This window comes from Haliotis cracherodii, unplaced genomic scaffold (assembly GCF_022045235.1).
Source record: "Haliotis cracherodii isolate W230 unplaced genomic scaffold, xgHalCrac1.p SCAF_18, whole genome shotgun sequence".
Taxonomy (NCBI): Eukaryota; Metazoa; Mollusca; class Gastropoda; order Lepetellida; family Haliotidae; genus Haliotis; species Haliotis cracherodii.
In genome coordinates this window covers 26049256-26066003 of record NW_027266273.1, presented here as the reverse complement: position 1 = coordinate 26066003, position 16748 = coordinate 26049256, and the positions used below count along the sequence as shown (strand labels likewise).

The 16748-nt window shown below is 39.6% G+C and overlaps 1 protein-coding gene across 1 annotated transcript; it reads left to right on the top strand.

The window, feature by feature from the left end:
- The first annotated feature begins 784 nt into the window (after positions 1-784).
- On the top strand, positions 785-7760 carry LOC139465451 (uncharacterized). The gene is made up of 7 exons (XM_071247166.1): positions 785-893; positions 2667-2840; positions 4042-4131; positions 5432-5485; positions 5981-6073; positions 6388-6469; positions 6911-7760. Exons 1-7 carry the CDS (start codon positions 785-787, stop codon positions 7071-7073), a joined length of 765 nt encoding a protein of 254 aa, XP_071103267.1. The 3' UTR covers positions 7074-7760.
- The last annotated feature ends 8988 nt before the right edge of the window (positions 7761-16748 follow it).

Genomic DNA, 16748 nt, shown 5'->3' with positions numbered 1-16748 from the left:
TTTCGGGTCGACCAGTCCTTGTTTTAGCCCATTAATGGCGAGCGGCTGTGTAACATAACCGACTTTTGGCATGAAGTAGCCAGGGAATCGAACCACTGACCTTCCGTTCTCCGGGCAGATGCTCTATCTACTCGACCATGGAGGCGGACTCATTTGAATTGACTAACACCAACTGGCTACGCATGCATATTATGACATTCACAGTTTCTGAGATGACTGATGCAACCGATTAATTCCGATATTCTTGTGTATGAATCAGTGGTGATCGTCTCAACTGAGTTACAACTGATGAATCAAATATAATATCATTTACAACGACGGCCAGCTAACGTAAATTCGAGAAGTTTAATAATGTCGTTATCTCATGAAATGGATTGCAAGGTAAACACGCAAATTGTTCATCTCTGAGGGAGGTAACTCTTGTCACCCTCCGGCATAACAGTATCGCGTCCTCAGATGGAGGAATTAGTTGTTTAAACGTACCTTTGGTTCTGTACTATATGTGTAACTATATGAATCATGTACCATATACATTTTAGTATAAAGCGTTATACATAATAACACACTATCGAAAAGGGAATGGGGTTGGGGGAGGGATGAATGAATGAATGAATGATCTTTATTTCCTCCATTAATTTCGGAGAGTGCGAACGTTAGCCCAGGAATGTTTGCAGTCTTAGCGAGTCACGCAATCGCTACAAGGCAGGCAGGAAACTGAGGCACATTGTCTGTACGGTACACGCGAGTATAAAGGTCAGTATTCATAAAGCGTCCTGTGTGGAAGATGGCTTCATCGACCAACGCCCCTGTAAAACCTGGTAGCTTCTTATTGATGGTTGTGATACTGACGAACGTGATGCAGGGACACATTACTACCAGCAATACTCCTGCAGGTGAGTAAACCTTTATAGTTTGAGGTAGTAATGTTGTGTGTTGTGGCCCTTTGTGTATGAATGGAGGCGTGTTGTTCATGCACAGATGCATGTGCATTTATTAGATTTCCTATTTATATAATAGCACATTTATGTTGGTTGCACCGGAGGTCAAGTTGACTTCAATTCACGCTGTGTTACGAAAATTATAAACTTCACAGTTTGAATATGCATACTGACCTGATTGGATACCAAATGAACCTATTGAGACTGTTGGCTTCTGTTTCGCGCATCCTGCTATGTTAAACCTTATACATTAGAATATTTATCGCTGGTGCACCTACAAGTACATGTACCCGTTTCTAAAACTTGCACGCATGAATATTTATGTTAATTACTGGTAACTGTGTAGATCAATTACACCTTTTTAAATAAGACGCGTAGGTTAATAATAATATATTTGATTTTATTAGGGACACATTCACTACTTTAAACATTTTGCAGTGCAATGCTACACATCAACTGTACGACTCTGACTACAATATTATCATTACCATGTGTTTATGAATCGCTATCAAAAAGTGATGATACCAGGTGTTCGCTAATAGGTGAGCGTATCCTGTCCCACCCGTAGCACTCGTCACAAACACATCCGAAGGAAAGTCAACGGTTCACTCGAATAAAACCCATGGTAACATATGGTACAAGTCAAAATAGGTAACTGCATCGGACACCATGTGTGTCACTGATGGGTCAAATTTAGAAATGTTTTTAGCATGTCCACCATAAAACGTTTGGGAAGCTTTACTTAGGCCTCTCTTAAATATACTCTTTGAAGACTACTAGTACAACCCATCTGGATATGTACATAAGTTCAGATCATTACTTTGATCGCACAATATATTTTTCTGTACCAACGTCAAAAACGTACATGTATGTTAGATAGGAAATAGAAAAAGTAACGGGTCGACATAACTGTTAGGAGTTTTATCCAGAAAAGATGACATGAGAGTTGGACAAGAGTAAAAATGTGAAATGTCCTGGAGAACGGATGGAGAACAATTTCATTCCCTGGTAATATTTTCGGATACCCGTGTTCCGGCAAGCGTTGGTACAAAACAAATTGCTTTATGGATTTTACGTCAAAGTAGACATCATCGTTACACAGATGTAAGCATTTTCTATTCATATTTCAAGGTATTTATAATACTGTAAAACATCCAACACTGCACCTTCTAATCCAAACGCAGGTAAACGTATCCCATATCTTATCCTAAGACACTTTGAAAGGAAATAGAAACAGGAAGGACGAGTTTTGCTATGCATGGCCAGTAAAAGAATATCTAGATCTTGAAATTCTTCAAATGATAAACCCAAATAACAAAGTAACAAAGATACATTTTAGTTTTGTGATCCTCTCATCACAAAAGGAAGTCAGCATTGCGTGTTTGTTTCTGTCTGTAGAGATAGTAAATCAAGCAGAAGAAGAAGCAGAGAAAAGATCTCGTTCATTCTACTTAACTGAACAGAAAGCAAAAAGTTATTAACAAAGAGTTAGGAATAACAAAACAATTCATTGTCTATTAATAATATATTTCAAAACACGTATACTTGTCATAAGTATACCAATGGTTACATTTCAGAATTTCAAAACATATTCCAGAATCCACAATAACAAATCAAAATACTATTGCTTTTTGTATAAAATACAGACTGTTTCAAATTATGTTTTAAAATGTCCTGCACAGTATGAACTACATACTGGACTAATTCTAAATGATTGTTTTTCCTCAGACAACTTAACGTTTGAATCTTCCTGTGCTGCTCGCAGTTGGTCGGCAGCGGTGACTGACTGCATCAACAAGGGCGCCGCGATATTCACTTTAAAAGATTTAATTACAGCCATCGGGGGCACTGTGTTAAAGAAGGCTGAGAATGAACATACCAAGATATGGATACACAATAATGGTAATGTTGTACACGTTGATCAATCGTTATTATTCCTTTAACTGAACCTCACTTTCCATAAAATAAAGCTTTTGACATAAAACACAGTTCTACAATGTTGACTCATGTGCCTCACGCAGAGAATAGCGAAACTAAATGTTAGCCAATGTTAAAAACACACACACAATATTCCTGCAGCTCCAGCCTTTGGCGTATACATTTCACAACGTTTTAGTAACAATCGAGCGTTTTCATTTCATGAGGATTCTAAAGAGCATGCTTATTGTCGTGGGTGTATATTAAGAATTGACTTTCAATTAGCGTGAGTTCCTTGGTGAATGGAACTTCATAGAATTAGGGCCGAACTGTACGAACGCCGGCGCTTTTTATATGATTATTTTTTGCTTCGAATGACTTAGGTCAGAGGCAATCTGTACACAATTTTATGTAGAACGTGAGACTGCATGTTTACACTGACAATCATTCAACAACCAGTTGTCGAAGGAAATAAATAGTTAATCTAAAAGAGAGGTGTCGTGAGAGTATGTATGCTACTACATATGTTGTGGTATGTTTACAATAAATGTATTCAAATAATATCATCATTGGATGAGAAAGGTATGTAAAGAACGACCTCAGTAAGTCAGTCACAATGACAGCGCGTCGTCAAATGGTCAACATGATAAACGTGACGGGAGAGATTTCCGAAGTTACAGGTGTTGGTCATCATTGATCATTTGGCCGATCATTGGAAGGTGATTATGAAGATGTGCCAAATAGACACTATGGTAAATTCATAGATTGCTGCAGACTGTCACTGGCATTCTAGACACGGATCGAGTCCATACTACGATAGTTTGGATGTACGTTTCTTCGTTTTGTTCGCTAGGATGGGTCGTAGCGAGGATATTCGTGAACGAACATGCAGTCAAACTCTCTGACGTTTCTCAATGTATGCTAAAACGCTGCGTTCAAGATTAAAAGGTCAAATGATCGGAAACAACGCTTCTATATTTATCTGTTCTAGGGAATTCCTAGGGGTGTTTACGTCATTTCAAGAATACAGTCTCGTGAAAAACGTATGAACGTTACATTGTGTCGTTAATACACTTAAAATGTCAATTTCGCGGTTACGTGACCGACCGCTCGTCTAACGGAAAAGCCGTATATTGTGTAAACTTCAAATTAAAAAAATATATATATTGTATACTTTATCCAACAGGTACATGCTGGGCAGCGTTCAATGATACGTTCCAAACGGCTGTCTGTAGTGACACCAACTATTATGTCTGCACATCAAGGACAAGTACCAGTAAGTTTCTGTCACAGAGAGTTCCTTGTAACGTTTGGTCATACATGTACACGAGATGGTGTATCTTTAGGACAATGAATCTGGACAGTTGTGAGAACAGGCTGTCATTGTAATCCCCTTCTTGCTGATCAGTTTCTTTATGCGTATGAATTGGGATTTCTTCTCCGATTGGCAAGGTCAAAACAAGGCAAGTTGGCCAAGCTTCAAGAATATCGATGATCGGATATCGTTCATTAACCAATAGCCAAATACCTTCAATACATACTAGAAATAAAGGAGACCCGTGAGACCGCCTCATTTGTTATTTATTTAGATCTAGATAAAGATACAGAGTGATAAAACACTCTCCACAAGACTGCATGACAAGAGGGATGACTTCAACTTTTTAATAGTCAACGTTCCTATTGTGTCGACCAATATGCCAGCAGTTCAATTCTTTCGCGACGAAGATTTCAAAAAGCGTTGCACGACTCTTGTTCAAAAGTTGTTTCATCAAGGTTACAACTTTCAAGGCCTTAGTAAAAGTTTTAAAACGTTTGATGGTGAACATGTTTAGATAGTTTCAAATTTGACGCATCTGTGACACAAATGATGTCTGATGCAATGCCCTCCTTTTGACTTTTACCATATATATGTTCCCGTGTTTTCTTTCGGGTGAACTGATGACTTCTCCTTTCTTCGTATTTGCGACGGGTGCTATCTGTGGGGCAGGATACGCCTTTTCGCAAACGTCAGGTATCATCATTAATTGGTTGTGATTCATAAACACATGCTCGTCCTTCAATTGGAATCGTACAATCAACTCTGCTTTCAGCTGAAATTTTTGTGGGTATGGATAGGGTTTCGCCGCTTTTGTTGTAACTTGTAACTTGTAACTTTATGTGTTCGCATATGAACTACAAAACTACACGCTTATGTGACGAGGTTAACCTAAATTGTTTGATAGGCATTACTTAGAAGTTGACGGATACCAAGGTAGACACAATTTTATGGATAACAACTTCTTTACGACGTTTCGGTTTGAGCAGTCTTGCTTGACAACGGTATAAGGATCTATACCGAAACGTCGCTTTTTACAGTATTAAAGAAGTTGTTATCCTTAAAATGTGTCTATCTTGAGGTTAACCTAGGCATCAACTCTCAGGACAAATACTGACAAGTTGACACGACCAGTGACATATCCATCGATTTGTTGAGTGCCACATGTAAAATGGGAAACGCTTCTGATATAAATTAATGGTATATATTACAACAAACAATCACGTTTTCCTTCACAGTTTAATTTATCTTACATTGCCAGGTTCTACTTGGTATGTGCATTGTCCAAACAGATACACAGACACGCCCACGCAAGGTACGTATACAGTAGTACCTTTCTATTCGACCAGTGTTACGTCTTCTATGTGAGACATATACATTGATAGGCAGAACGAATCTAAATTGGCGATTTTTTTTGGAGCATGTATACATGTATTAACAAATACGCCTTATTTTCACGAAACAGTATTCAATTGCGTAAATCAAGATCTAATAATATGCATCACGAAGTTATCAACTTTTACCTTAGTAAGTACAGATCTATAACCTTGTTGATGCTACAGAGACATACGATATACATATATAGTTTTCCCTTTATGTATTCTTTAAACACGAATGTCGATGCTAGCATTTGGCCCTTCATTTACCAAATGAATGGACAAGAAGTAGCTCGGAAACGTCACATAGAGAGAATACAAACGTCGATATCCATATTATCGTGTGTCTCTTTATAGCTATGAAGAGCTTGTCCTCGCTCACATGAACGGAGTGTGGCAGCATATATATTTGTTTATCTGCTGGTATCACACAGGGTCTACGGGATCTACAGTATCAACAGGATCTGCAGGATCAACAGTGTCGACATCACGGAATCACACCACAAACCCAGAAGCATACACAACAGGTATTATTTAAGACTTAAAACTGTTTGATGCTAAATTGTCCGTAGTCCATTTTGTAGTCGGAGTTTAGGTCGTGTGATTTATTGAGACAATTATTTCATTGATTATAATAAACAATATTTGTATGAAAAAATGTTTGAATCAAATTTCCTGTGTGTTGAATGATATAGTTTGAGCTGCAAAAATCTCTTTGCTCATATTTTCCCCCAAAGTAAGTTTTGTTTTTATTTACACGTTGATTGAAATTTAATATTATGATAATCACATGAACATCCAGCATCCTATTTTCAAATGTTTTGTTTTGTTTTGTTCTCAGTTACAATCATCACTTCTGTGACATGTGTGATAGTGGCTCTTGTTGCAGTTCTCATAATCACAGTCTGCTATATCATCAATCGGTGAGATTTCAAATATTGATCACATCAATTTACTTAATAATTATGTTAATATGAATGGGTATCGATTAGTGAGTGAGTTGTGTTTAACGCCGCTTTTAACAGTATTCCAGTTATATCACGGCGTGTCAGCTTAATGTGGGAGGAAAGGGGGAAGTGATGCAGGTCTGGAATGTTTACCATCTTGGTGAAACCCACGAGCACGGGTATGGTGCTAACAAACCTAGAAACATAATCGGGGCGAACCGGGATTCGAACCCACAATCATAGGTTTCTGGCGTGCCCAAGGGACGCAACTCTGCACAGCGAATTGCGGCACCTTACACGACTGGGCCATCCGTGACCCCGGGTATCGATTAGAAAAAAATAACATAATATTCTCTTTCACCCAGGATCTCTTACACTTATGCCCAGCCCTCTACCATTTTTTGGTTCTTTATTCAGCAAAAAGAAACCAATCAAGTACGCAGTGAGAGCTGAGAGTGCTATGTATCACAGACAGCATCCGGATCCTGGTAAAGTAGAAGAACCGCAACTGGCAGATGTGCAGCTGGTATGTCCTACAGAAGCTGACGGTGGAAACAGTGGCATGAATGTCTCGTTATGAACTGTGTGTGATTTAAGGAAGATAATTTATGGATGTCAACTTCTTTATTATGAGGAACAACGTTTCTGGGTATATGCTTACTCCTTCATAATAAAAGAGGTTTATATCCACGAATTCTCGTAATTAGAAACGAGAAAACTGTGTAATTTGCTCATTTCTATTTACGTCGTATTCTACGTGTATACAAATATTGAAACCTGAGGAAGCGTGGAGACGAAACGTTTTAAAAGTATTTACAGTTTCAATGGCAATTAGTTCATTGTATTAACGCCATAAGCAACAACAATTGGCTATTATAGTCTCATTTTATCACAAAACAATCTGCGATAGAAAATCATAGAAAAAAAACCAAACGGGATTATTTCTTTAAAATGTGTCCTTGTCTCTCAGATATAATTTGTACATTCTGATACAGTGTCCAATATGACCACCAACGTCAAATACTACTTCTTCTATAATATATGGTGCTATATTTTTCCTATTCAATATTTCAGAATCGTGTTGATGCCACAGTATTTTGTCCGGTTCTAGCTGGAAAAACGCGTTAGTTTCCTTTCCTTTTCATGTGCACAATATCAATCACATTCATAATGTTTGTGGATATTAAAGTCGAGGTTGTCATTTACACTTTAATAATCAGTAATCATATGTTATGAACGTTAATGATGAATATATTATTAGCTTAAATTTTCAGATTAAACGCACATACTCATACATACGCTCTCATGCGAAATCTCTCTTCCCCCCCCCCCTCTCTCTCTCTCTCTCTCTCTCTCTCTCTATCTATCTGTCTCACACACACACACACACACACACACACACACACACACACACACACACACACACACACACACACATACATACACATAAACAAAAACACACATAAACTCACACATAAACATACACATACACACACATACACACACAAACACACAAGCCCCGAGTCATCTCCTCATTCGATAAAACCCTAAAACCGGTGTTGATTTCAATAACCCGTCCTGTCAGTCGTGTCATCATTCGGCTACTCGGAAGCTGAGTCAGAACTCTCAAGCTCTGTCGGCATGAACACGACACAGCAACGATTGTCTGTTGTCTTCTCTTGCAATGATAATGTTACTGACACTGACCTGGATAATGCTAAAGTAACACAGTCAACATTCAAGTTTGATATAATTTTCAAATATTGCTCACATTTAAGTGTTAATTTCCTTTATGTCTTCTCTATCCGCGTCAATACGCATAGCAAACAATCCAAAGGGGAGTTAACAAGGGGACGGCAATGTGAACCATAAGCTTGGCTTGACTGTATGTGTGAACACAGAAGATGACCATAAATTTTATTCACATGCATATATTTCTCATATCGCAGGATATACATGTATATTTAAAATAACCAGTTGACTTCCTGGAATAAACCTTTGTGAACGTAAATATGACATGCATTCACTCTCCGCTCGTAGATACTATTAGAAAAATAGTGATCGTGATTATATACATTTAATATATATATATTTGTTAATATTTAAGTGGGGGCACGGGTGACCCAGTCGTCTAAGGCGCCGCGATTCGCTTTGCAGAGTTGCGTCCCTTGGGAACGCCAGAAATCTATGATTGTGGGTTCGAATCCCGGTTCGGCCCGATTATGTTTCTAGGTTTGTCAGCACCATACCCGTGCTCGTGGGTTTCACCGAAGTGGTAAACGTCTGAGACCTGCATCACTTCGGGCTTTCCTCCCACATTAAGCTGACACGCAGCGATATAACTGGAATACTGTTAAAAGCGGCGTTAAACCCAACTCACTCATTCACTAATATTTAAGTATTAGAACAAAGATTAATGTTGTCGACCAACATATTATGCAAGAACGTTTATGAATGTAACATATATACACCAAAACACATCCTACAGTCTGCACGTGTCGCACGCAGTAGCGCCCTCCTGGTGCGTAGGGTGTCATTCCTGATTGTTACACTTTCGAGGAAGGTCGGTTAATCTCTGTGGACCATTATTTCTGTCAATCTTATTGATTCTGCTTATCATACTTTTTGTGATTTACTTGATTTCAGTCATTGTTTCTTCGCGAACACCTGACATTACCACTATTTCATAGTGACTCATAAACACATGATCATGATTGCGACGTCTGCAATGCCCGGATCGCCTTCGGTCTACTGGCATGCTGGAAACTGACAGACGTCAGGTGGCAGTGTTTTACCGAACTGTTTCACAGTCTGTGATTAATTGACGTTGGAACAGGTATCAGCAAACCTGCAATGTTGACGATCAACCCCGTTCAAGGTGTCCCAGGTCAACGACAAGAGTACAGGATCGACTGATCCGAAACCAGGCTCTACGAAATCGAGCTCAAACGGCGAATCAAATTGCTACTTCCATCCAGCTGCTGGAGTACTCGTTACGGGTCAGACGAAATTGTCTTCATGCAGCTAATCTCCATGCTCGACATGCACGGACTTCGCGGGTTGAACTCCCGCTGGTGACATTCGTTTTACGTGAAATATTTTATCAATAAGCGAAACAAGCAACAAGTTGCATCGCGAAATGGTGTTTAACTAAGATTCATTAAGTTAATGCAGGGTCATATCAGGATTGTGTCACGCTGCTCTAATTTATTTTTTTACCATCTCAATACTAAATGGACTTTTCATCATCTTATATCAGCCTAACAGATATAATTTCAGTGATAGACGGTCTACTCAAATATCGGTATTTTAACATGCATATATGCTTTACAAAGGTATATATTACAAATCATGCCAAAGACGCCATCCTGACACTCCATTCAGTACTGAAGTCCTTCTATGAATAAAAGTTGCCATGGATCATATTTATCTGCACACTCACCCATGGCAGAGACCATCTGCAGACAGAAAAGTGGAACGATATTCACCCATAATGATTTGAAGGTGGCCTATGGTCTTGTCGTTTTGGAGTCGGGAATTCTTGACGTGGAAGTGATATGGATTGACAACACAGGCAGTAATAGTTTTAAAATGTTAATATCTCAATTCGTGATTGAAAAGCAAACCCATGTCACCGTTTACACAGTCTGGATTACTATGCTGTGACATGCTGTAAGTCTATATTAAATGAATTTTACTCAAGGATGCAAAATATATTTTTGGTACTTTAAGGACAATGTAATGTGATTTAGTTCTTATAGCGGTTTATTCAACACGTACGGTTTTGTTAATCGATGTATTCGTCCGTGGTCTAGTGGATAGCGCATCTGTCCGGTGAGGAAGATCAATGGCTCGATCCCAGGCCGAGTCACGCCAAAATACGTTGAAAGTTGGTACCTGTAGTTACCCTGCTGGCGCTCGGCACGAAAGGGGTACAACTTGGTATACTCGGCTCGGAGTTACTATACTGTGCCCGAGTGGAGTATCCGTGATAAACTGTGGCATTGTAACTATTTGGGCTAGCCCTATAAAACAGGCACTAATCCTGACCAGCACTGACCAGTACAAGCATCCATACACACAAAGCAGTATCGTGGTGCTAGGTTTTCTGGTTTATCGATTATTGATTGTCTGGTTTGTTTACAGGCCGCTGTCGCATGGCAGGAGTTCTGCAGCGTGGCGTCAGTCTATACATACTTACTTTTAATGCAAATTGTGTGAACGACAGGTGCTAATGGTAGGGCGGGACTTGCTTACGCTTTTTGCGAACACCTGGTGTCATCACTGATTTCAGTGTTCCATTCATATAATTTCGCAGCTATTTTGCCCTTCACGCCAAATTTCAGTTGCTTCGGCGGATAATGTAAACTGTTTTTTCTCTTGCATTGGCAATATATATTCACCTCACCTCTCCTCACCACAAATACATACACTTCAGACTGAAAGCCTCTCAATGCATACGAGGTTTGTTGTATACGAAAAACATGCATCCAAAAAACACAAAGCGCTTCTCGTGTCAGAAAAGGTCCCAAAGGTCCTTGCCCATTTTCCTTACCGATGACAAACACTTGTATGGATGGACTTGGTTGGTCCAAGATGACAAATACTTTCCTCCCGTTTGTATGCTAACTTGTGCCGGTCATCAACCTTAACAACCACTCTGCATCCCTTGTCAAACACAGCTGCTCTTGCTTCTCTGGTGCCAGGACTGAGATTTCTTGGCTGCGGCGGATGCTGTGTCATAAGCTTGGGTGAGACGATCTTTGAATTCTTTGGTATAAGAGCCTATTGTATGTCAGTGTATTTTATTGTTAAACAATGACTGTGACTGTGCTACATTGTTTCTGTTGAGATTCGATAGAAGCAGATTGCATTGTATTTGGACAAAGATTAGTTTTCAGGAATGTAGTGATGTTTCATGTAAGCTGTGGTGTGGATATATATTTAGACGCTTGTGTCGAGTGTAAACATCCTGAATACCGTGGACTGAGACAGCGCGTTACAGAAACACGTGAAATATCCTGTGATGTGACGGCGCTGTGTGGACATTTCCAGAAGCATGTTAGACTGTATATAAGGGGCCAACAGCGCGCCTCTCGTATCTCTCAAACACTTTGTCACACATTTTATCTGACATTATCAAGACCAGTTTTCGTGAGAAGATCACTCATCACCCCTTAATCCTTAAGCTTTGCTTTGGCCTTCCTCGGAACCAATATAACTGTCGCCGCTGGGTGAATATATTATGTAGGCATAACAAAAAGGAATTGTTTCTTGTACTCGATTTTTACTTCTTCATTTTGTTTACACAGCAGTGTTTTGTACATTGTATTCCTTGATCTAGTCGTCGGTTCAAGCTAAAACAAATACAGTGTTTCCACTAAGATAATATTCAAATATCATATCAAATATGAAACTGTACTTTGAATGTAATTACCTTTAATAATAATAATAATAATAATAATAATAATAATAATAATAATAATTTTACCCACGGTGAACTGAAGTGCTTCTTAGGTAAAACGAACGAAAACATGTAACACCATTTCAGGCTAACCCACATTATTGTTGAATTTGGCAATGTCAGGTTTATATTATGCGATTGTTGGATAGATGAACATGTTGCTCACTCTTTACATAATCATACTTACAACTTTTCTGACCCCCAAATGCCTATAATGTGGTAACTCTACCGCAGCTAAGAACACTGGACCAATCGAACCCCCTTTCAAACTTCTGAGTTAACACCCCTCCCTGTGAAGTCTTAAAACTCAGATCGCAATCCGAAATAATCAAATCTTTCAGTTACATATTATAATCTCTGACTTTTGCTATGGATACTGTATTTTTGTATTTGATACTGAAGACTGCAATTATATCATGTATTGCCATTGAATATTGTACTACCATTCTAATGTGTATCGCTAGTGTAAGGCTATGCAGTATTTGGTTGATTTTGTAATACATTTGTTGATTGTTTACCATTTGTTGGCTGCTTGTTGCTTTCACACTAAATTCTAAACGTTAGGTCCTCTGGGGGACGTGGGTGGCGTGGATGGCGTTATATTGATACTTTTGTACATGCACTTGTACAAAGGTCGTCTAAATAATATGATGAGAATAAAATTACAGTATTCAGTTTTGACAAAATGAAACAATGATGTCATCCGCTGAGATAGGTGCAGTTGGAGCGAGCATGATATTGACCAATGTCGTGATGTTTGTAGCAGGCATTGAAAGCTTGGTATGCGATTAAAGGGAGGTAACTTATGATCTCTTGCCAGCATCGATGGAGCGCTGCTTGGCTGATATTTTATTGCCCCCATTTCCAAATTTCAAATGCAATATATTGCGAAGGATTTACATACTGTTGCACCTGTAGTACTATGGGGGTGAAATTGAATAAACCTTTATTAAGTCAAAGTGAAACATAGCCTACATGTCAGGAAAATCGAATTCTAAACATTGCAAATTATGCCCATAGATACACTTCATTTCAATTAGATTTTATTAAAAATACAAAAGACTACTGATATTGATAAATGTATTCAAGTATCAAGTTATGATCATCACGCACAGGAGCAACTCTCATAAAGCGCTGTCATCTTAACATTACCGTCTCCATTTCTAATATCTCGTCATTCGTTTCCGGGTGCCAGTTGGAAATATATATGCATTTGTATTGTTAAATATCCTGGTTTGATTGTCCTTAGAAAGCATTGAAAATTAGTATTGACAAGCTCTGTTGGCTAATTGTTGTATTAAAAGGGATAACAAATCTTCCTTAATAATACTGAAGAACTATCATTCTGCGTCCATTCCGACTGATGTACAAACCCGTATTGCTCTCCTTCGGCATCAGAGGCAACTTTGAAGCGCTTTTCTGAACGCTGGGTGGTTGACGTAGGATTTCAGAAATTGCTAATTCGTCCAAGTAGGATGTTCCACGAAGCACATGTACCATCATTTGGTAACGCCAAAATCACATTTACCATAAAACTCATTTCAAGCAATATCAGCGTCCTCAACAGCGTCCGCCACGGATCCGATCTTGATAAACACAGGGGGTTGCGATATGAACAAGGCAAGGTGAACAAAACTCACGATGTAATGATCCTTTATAAAAATGTTTTTTTCCATATAAAAGGGTGCATTTTATTTGGGAAAAACATACAACAATAGGTTTGGATGAACATGTGCAAAATTAAGTTATTATCGTACATAATGATTCCCTATTTGACGTTCTTTCATAAAGTAGTTCTATGTATCTCTGCTGAACTGATTACGTAATCAGCATCACGTTACATACTGGTGTTCATCTGTGGGGAGTCGCCCGATGCCAATCAAAATATGTGAGTATTCACCGCTGACTTTAAATATTCATAACCCTTAAAAAGATTTCTTTTCATGACCTCATATTCATACGGCAAACACTTCCTCATAATATCTGCCTTATCCCATATGCCCTCATCGAACGTTGTCTCCGGAATATTAAAGAGGGAACTTTTTCCTTTCCGTGTATTGAGTGTTGTTCAGGGGATACTGTCAGCTGCATGTGTTCAGTGTTGTTCAGGGGATACTGTCAGCTGCGTGTGTCGAGTGTTGTTCAGGGGATACTATCAGCTGCGTGTGTCGAGTGTTGCTCGTCCGATACTGTCAGATGCGTATGTCGAGTGTTGTTCAGGGAATACTGTCAGGTGTGTGTGTCGAGTGTTGTTCAGGGATACTGTCAGGTGTGTGTGTCGACTGTTCTTCAGGGGATACTGTCAGATGCGTGTGTTCAGTGTTGTTCAGGGGATATTGTCAGCTGCATGTGTTCAGTGTTGTTCAGGGGATACTGTCAGCTGCATGTGTTCAGTGTCGTTCAGGGGATACTGTCAGCTGCATGTGTTCAGTGTTGTTCAGGGGATACTGTCAGCTGCATGTGTTCAGTGTCGTTCAGGGTATAATTGTCATCTGCATGTGTTCAGTGTTGTTCAGGGGATACTGTCAGCTGCATGTGTTCAGTGTTGTTCAAGGGATACTGTCAGATGCGTGTGTCAAGTGTTGTTCAGGGAATACTGTCAGCTGCGTGTGTCAAGTGTTGTTCAGGGATACTGTCAGCTGTGAGTGTCGACTGTCCTTCAGGGAATACTGTCAGATGCGTGTGTTAAGTGTTGTTCAGGGGATACTGTCATATGCATGTGTTCAGTGTTGTTCAGGGGATATTGTCAGCTGCATGTGTTCAGTGCTGTTCAGGGGATACTGTCAGGTGTGTGTGTCAAGTGTTGTTCAGGGATACTGTCAGCTGTGAGTGTCGAGTGTTCTTCAGGGAATACTGTCATCTGCATGTGTTCAGTGTTGTTCAGGGGATACTGTCAGCTGCATGTGTTTAGTGTTGTTCAGGGGATACTGTCAGATGCGTGTGTCAAGTGTTGTTCAGGGAATACTGTCAGCTGCGTGTGGCAAGTGTTGTTCAGCGGATTTTGTCAGCTGCGTGTGTTCAGTGTTGTTCAGGGAAACTGTCAGCTGCGTGTGTCAAGTGTTGTTCAGGGTTGTATTGGCTAACTACAGCGTCACTGACAGTACCCACGCATTCAAACACGTCTGGTTTATTGTCGGTAGCTCAAAATTGTAGCAGTATCTCACTCACCATGTTAAATAACATGTTTTCACGTTTATTAGTTTCAAATATCTAACTTGGAGGTATCCTTAACGAGTTATCTCGTGTTACAACACCATGCTGTTTCCGCACTTGTCCATCCGCATTTTCCATTGAGGGCCTCGTTTTGGTTGTCGGGCGCTGTGGTATGTAAGGTGTGGTGTGGTGTGTGTGTGTGTGTGTGGGGGGGGGGGGGGGGGGGGGGGGGCAGTACATCAGGTGTTTGAAGAGCATCATTTATGACAATTTTGTCGATAAGTGACTCTCTCAGTTCCAAATATTCTTCGTCAATGCTTTTCAATTCACCCATTTGTTGTTTGAGGGATTGTACGTCCCCTTCAATTGTTTTCTGGTCATTTTCCCACTCGTCACTTTCATCTATTGCATTGACTTTCAGTTCCAGATTCGCAATGTTGACTTTAATATCACTTTCGTCCTTTTCTACCATTATCAATGCTGTTGCATCCTGATTAAGTTGCTGTGCCTGGAGACTAATGTATTTTTTGTATCGCCCTTCAACAGTATACGTCATATTCTGGTACAGGGGGGTTAGGTGTGAACAAAGTATATAAAGACTCACGCACTAAGCTTCCCTTTGTGTATCGAGGTGTCACTCGTATAGGAATGTCCCCTATATTCGAATCACAAGAGTCATTTTGCCGAAGTCCTTTTCTTCTCTTGTTTTCACTCATTTTGAGACATATTGTATTTCTCTTGTCGATTTTTTGCATTAAATGTTCAGTGTACGTTTGAAATCTCGATCAGGAAACATTCGCAGTGAGAACGATTCACAAACACGTCCTCTCCCGCGGTCTTATGTCGCGTTTTTATGGGTATGGATATCCCACCATAGGATCCTTACACGCCTGAGGGAGGTAACTCGTCCACCTCAGCCTTATGCTTTTGTTTGAGAGGTAAAATGGACTTATGTTCTATCCACTAGACCTCGAAAAAGGAACTAAAACCATCCATAGTCTATGTCAGTTAGGCTTCACATTGGTAATTGATCAAGACCTTCACTCATTATAAGCTGATTGAGGGAACTGAACTTTTTGTGTTGGAATAAGTGGCGATCATACGATGTGATATGTCATCTAACTGTGTTATAAAGCTGGGGTGATGCTCATGCGTCAATACACACACACGTTTTCAGTGAACTGTCCCTGATCCAGGTCAGTCAAGCCGGTATACGGTACAATACGATACTTCCGTGAAATGGTGAGAGGGATATGGGTCTTAGCATTCTCTTCGAGTTATACATTAACCGGAAGACATTATCATTGCTGTATTTTCAACGACGATCGACTAACATTAAATCGTGAAGTTTAGCCAGTGAAATATGACACAACTTGTATGGTAATAATAAACACACACATTACTGATCCAGGGGGAGGTAACTCTTGTCACCCTTCTGCATACCTTAGTCAGTATTGTTCACTAAGCAGGGGATATTTTGGTTTAAAAATATCTCTCTATCTGTAACGAAATCAGTTATGAATCCACGTTACTAAGTTCGGAAAGATCGGAACTTGATAGGGACACATATATGGATGACAAGTTACCAACAAACCGACAAAACAGGAGGGGGTCAGGGCATGTTTGAGAACCAATACA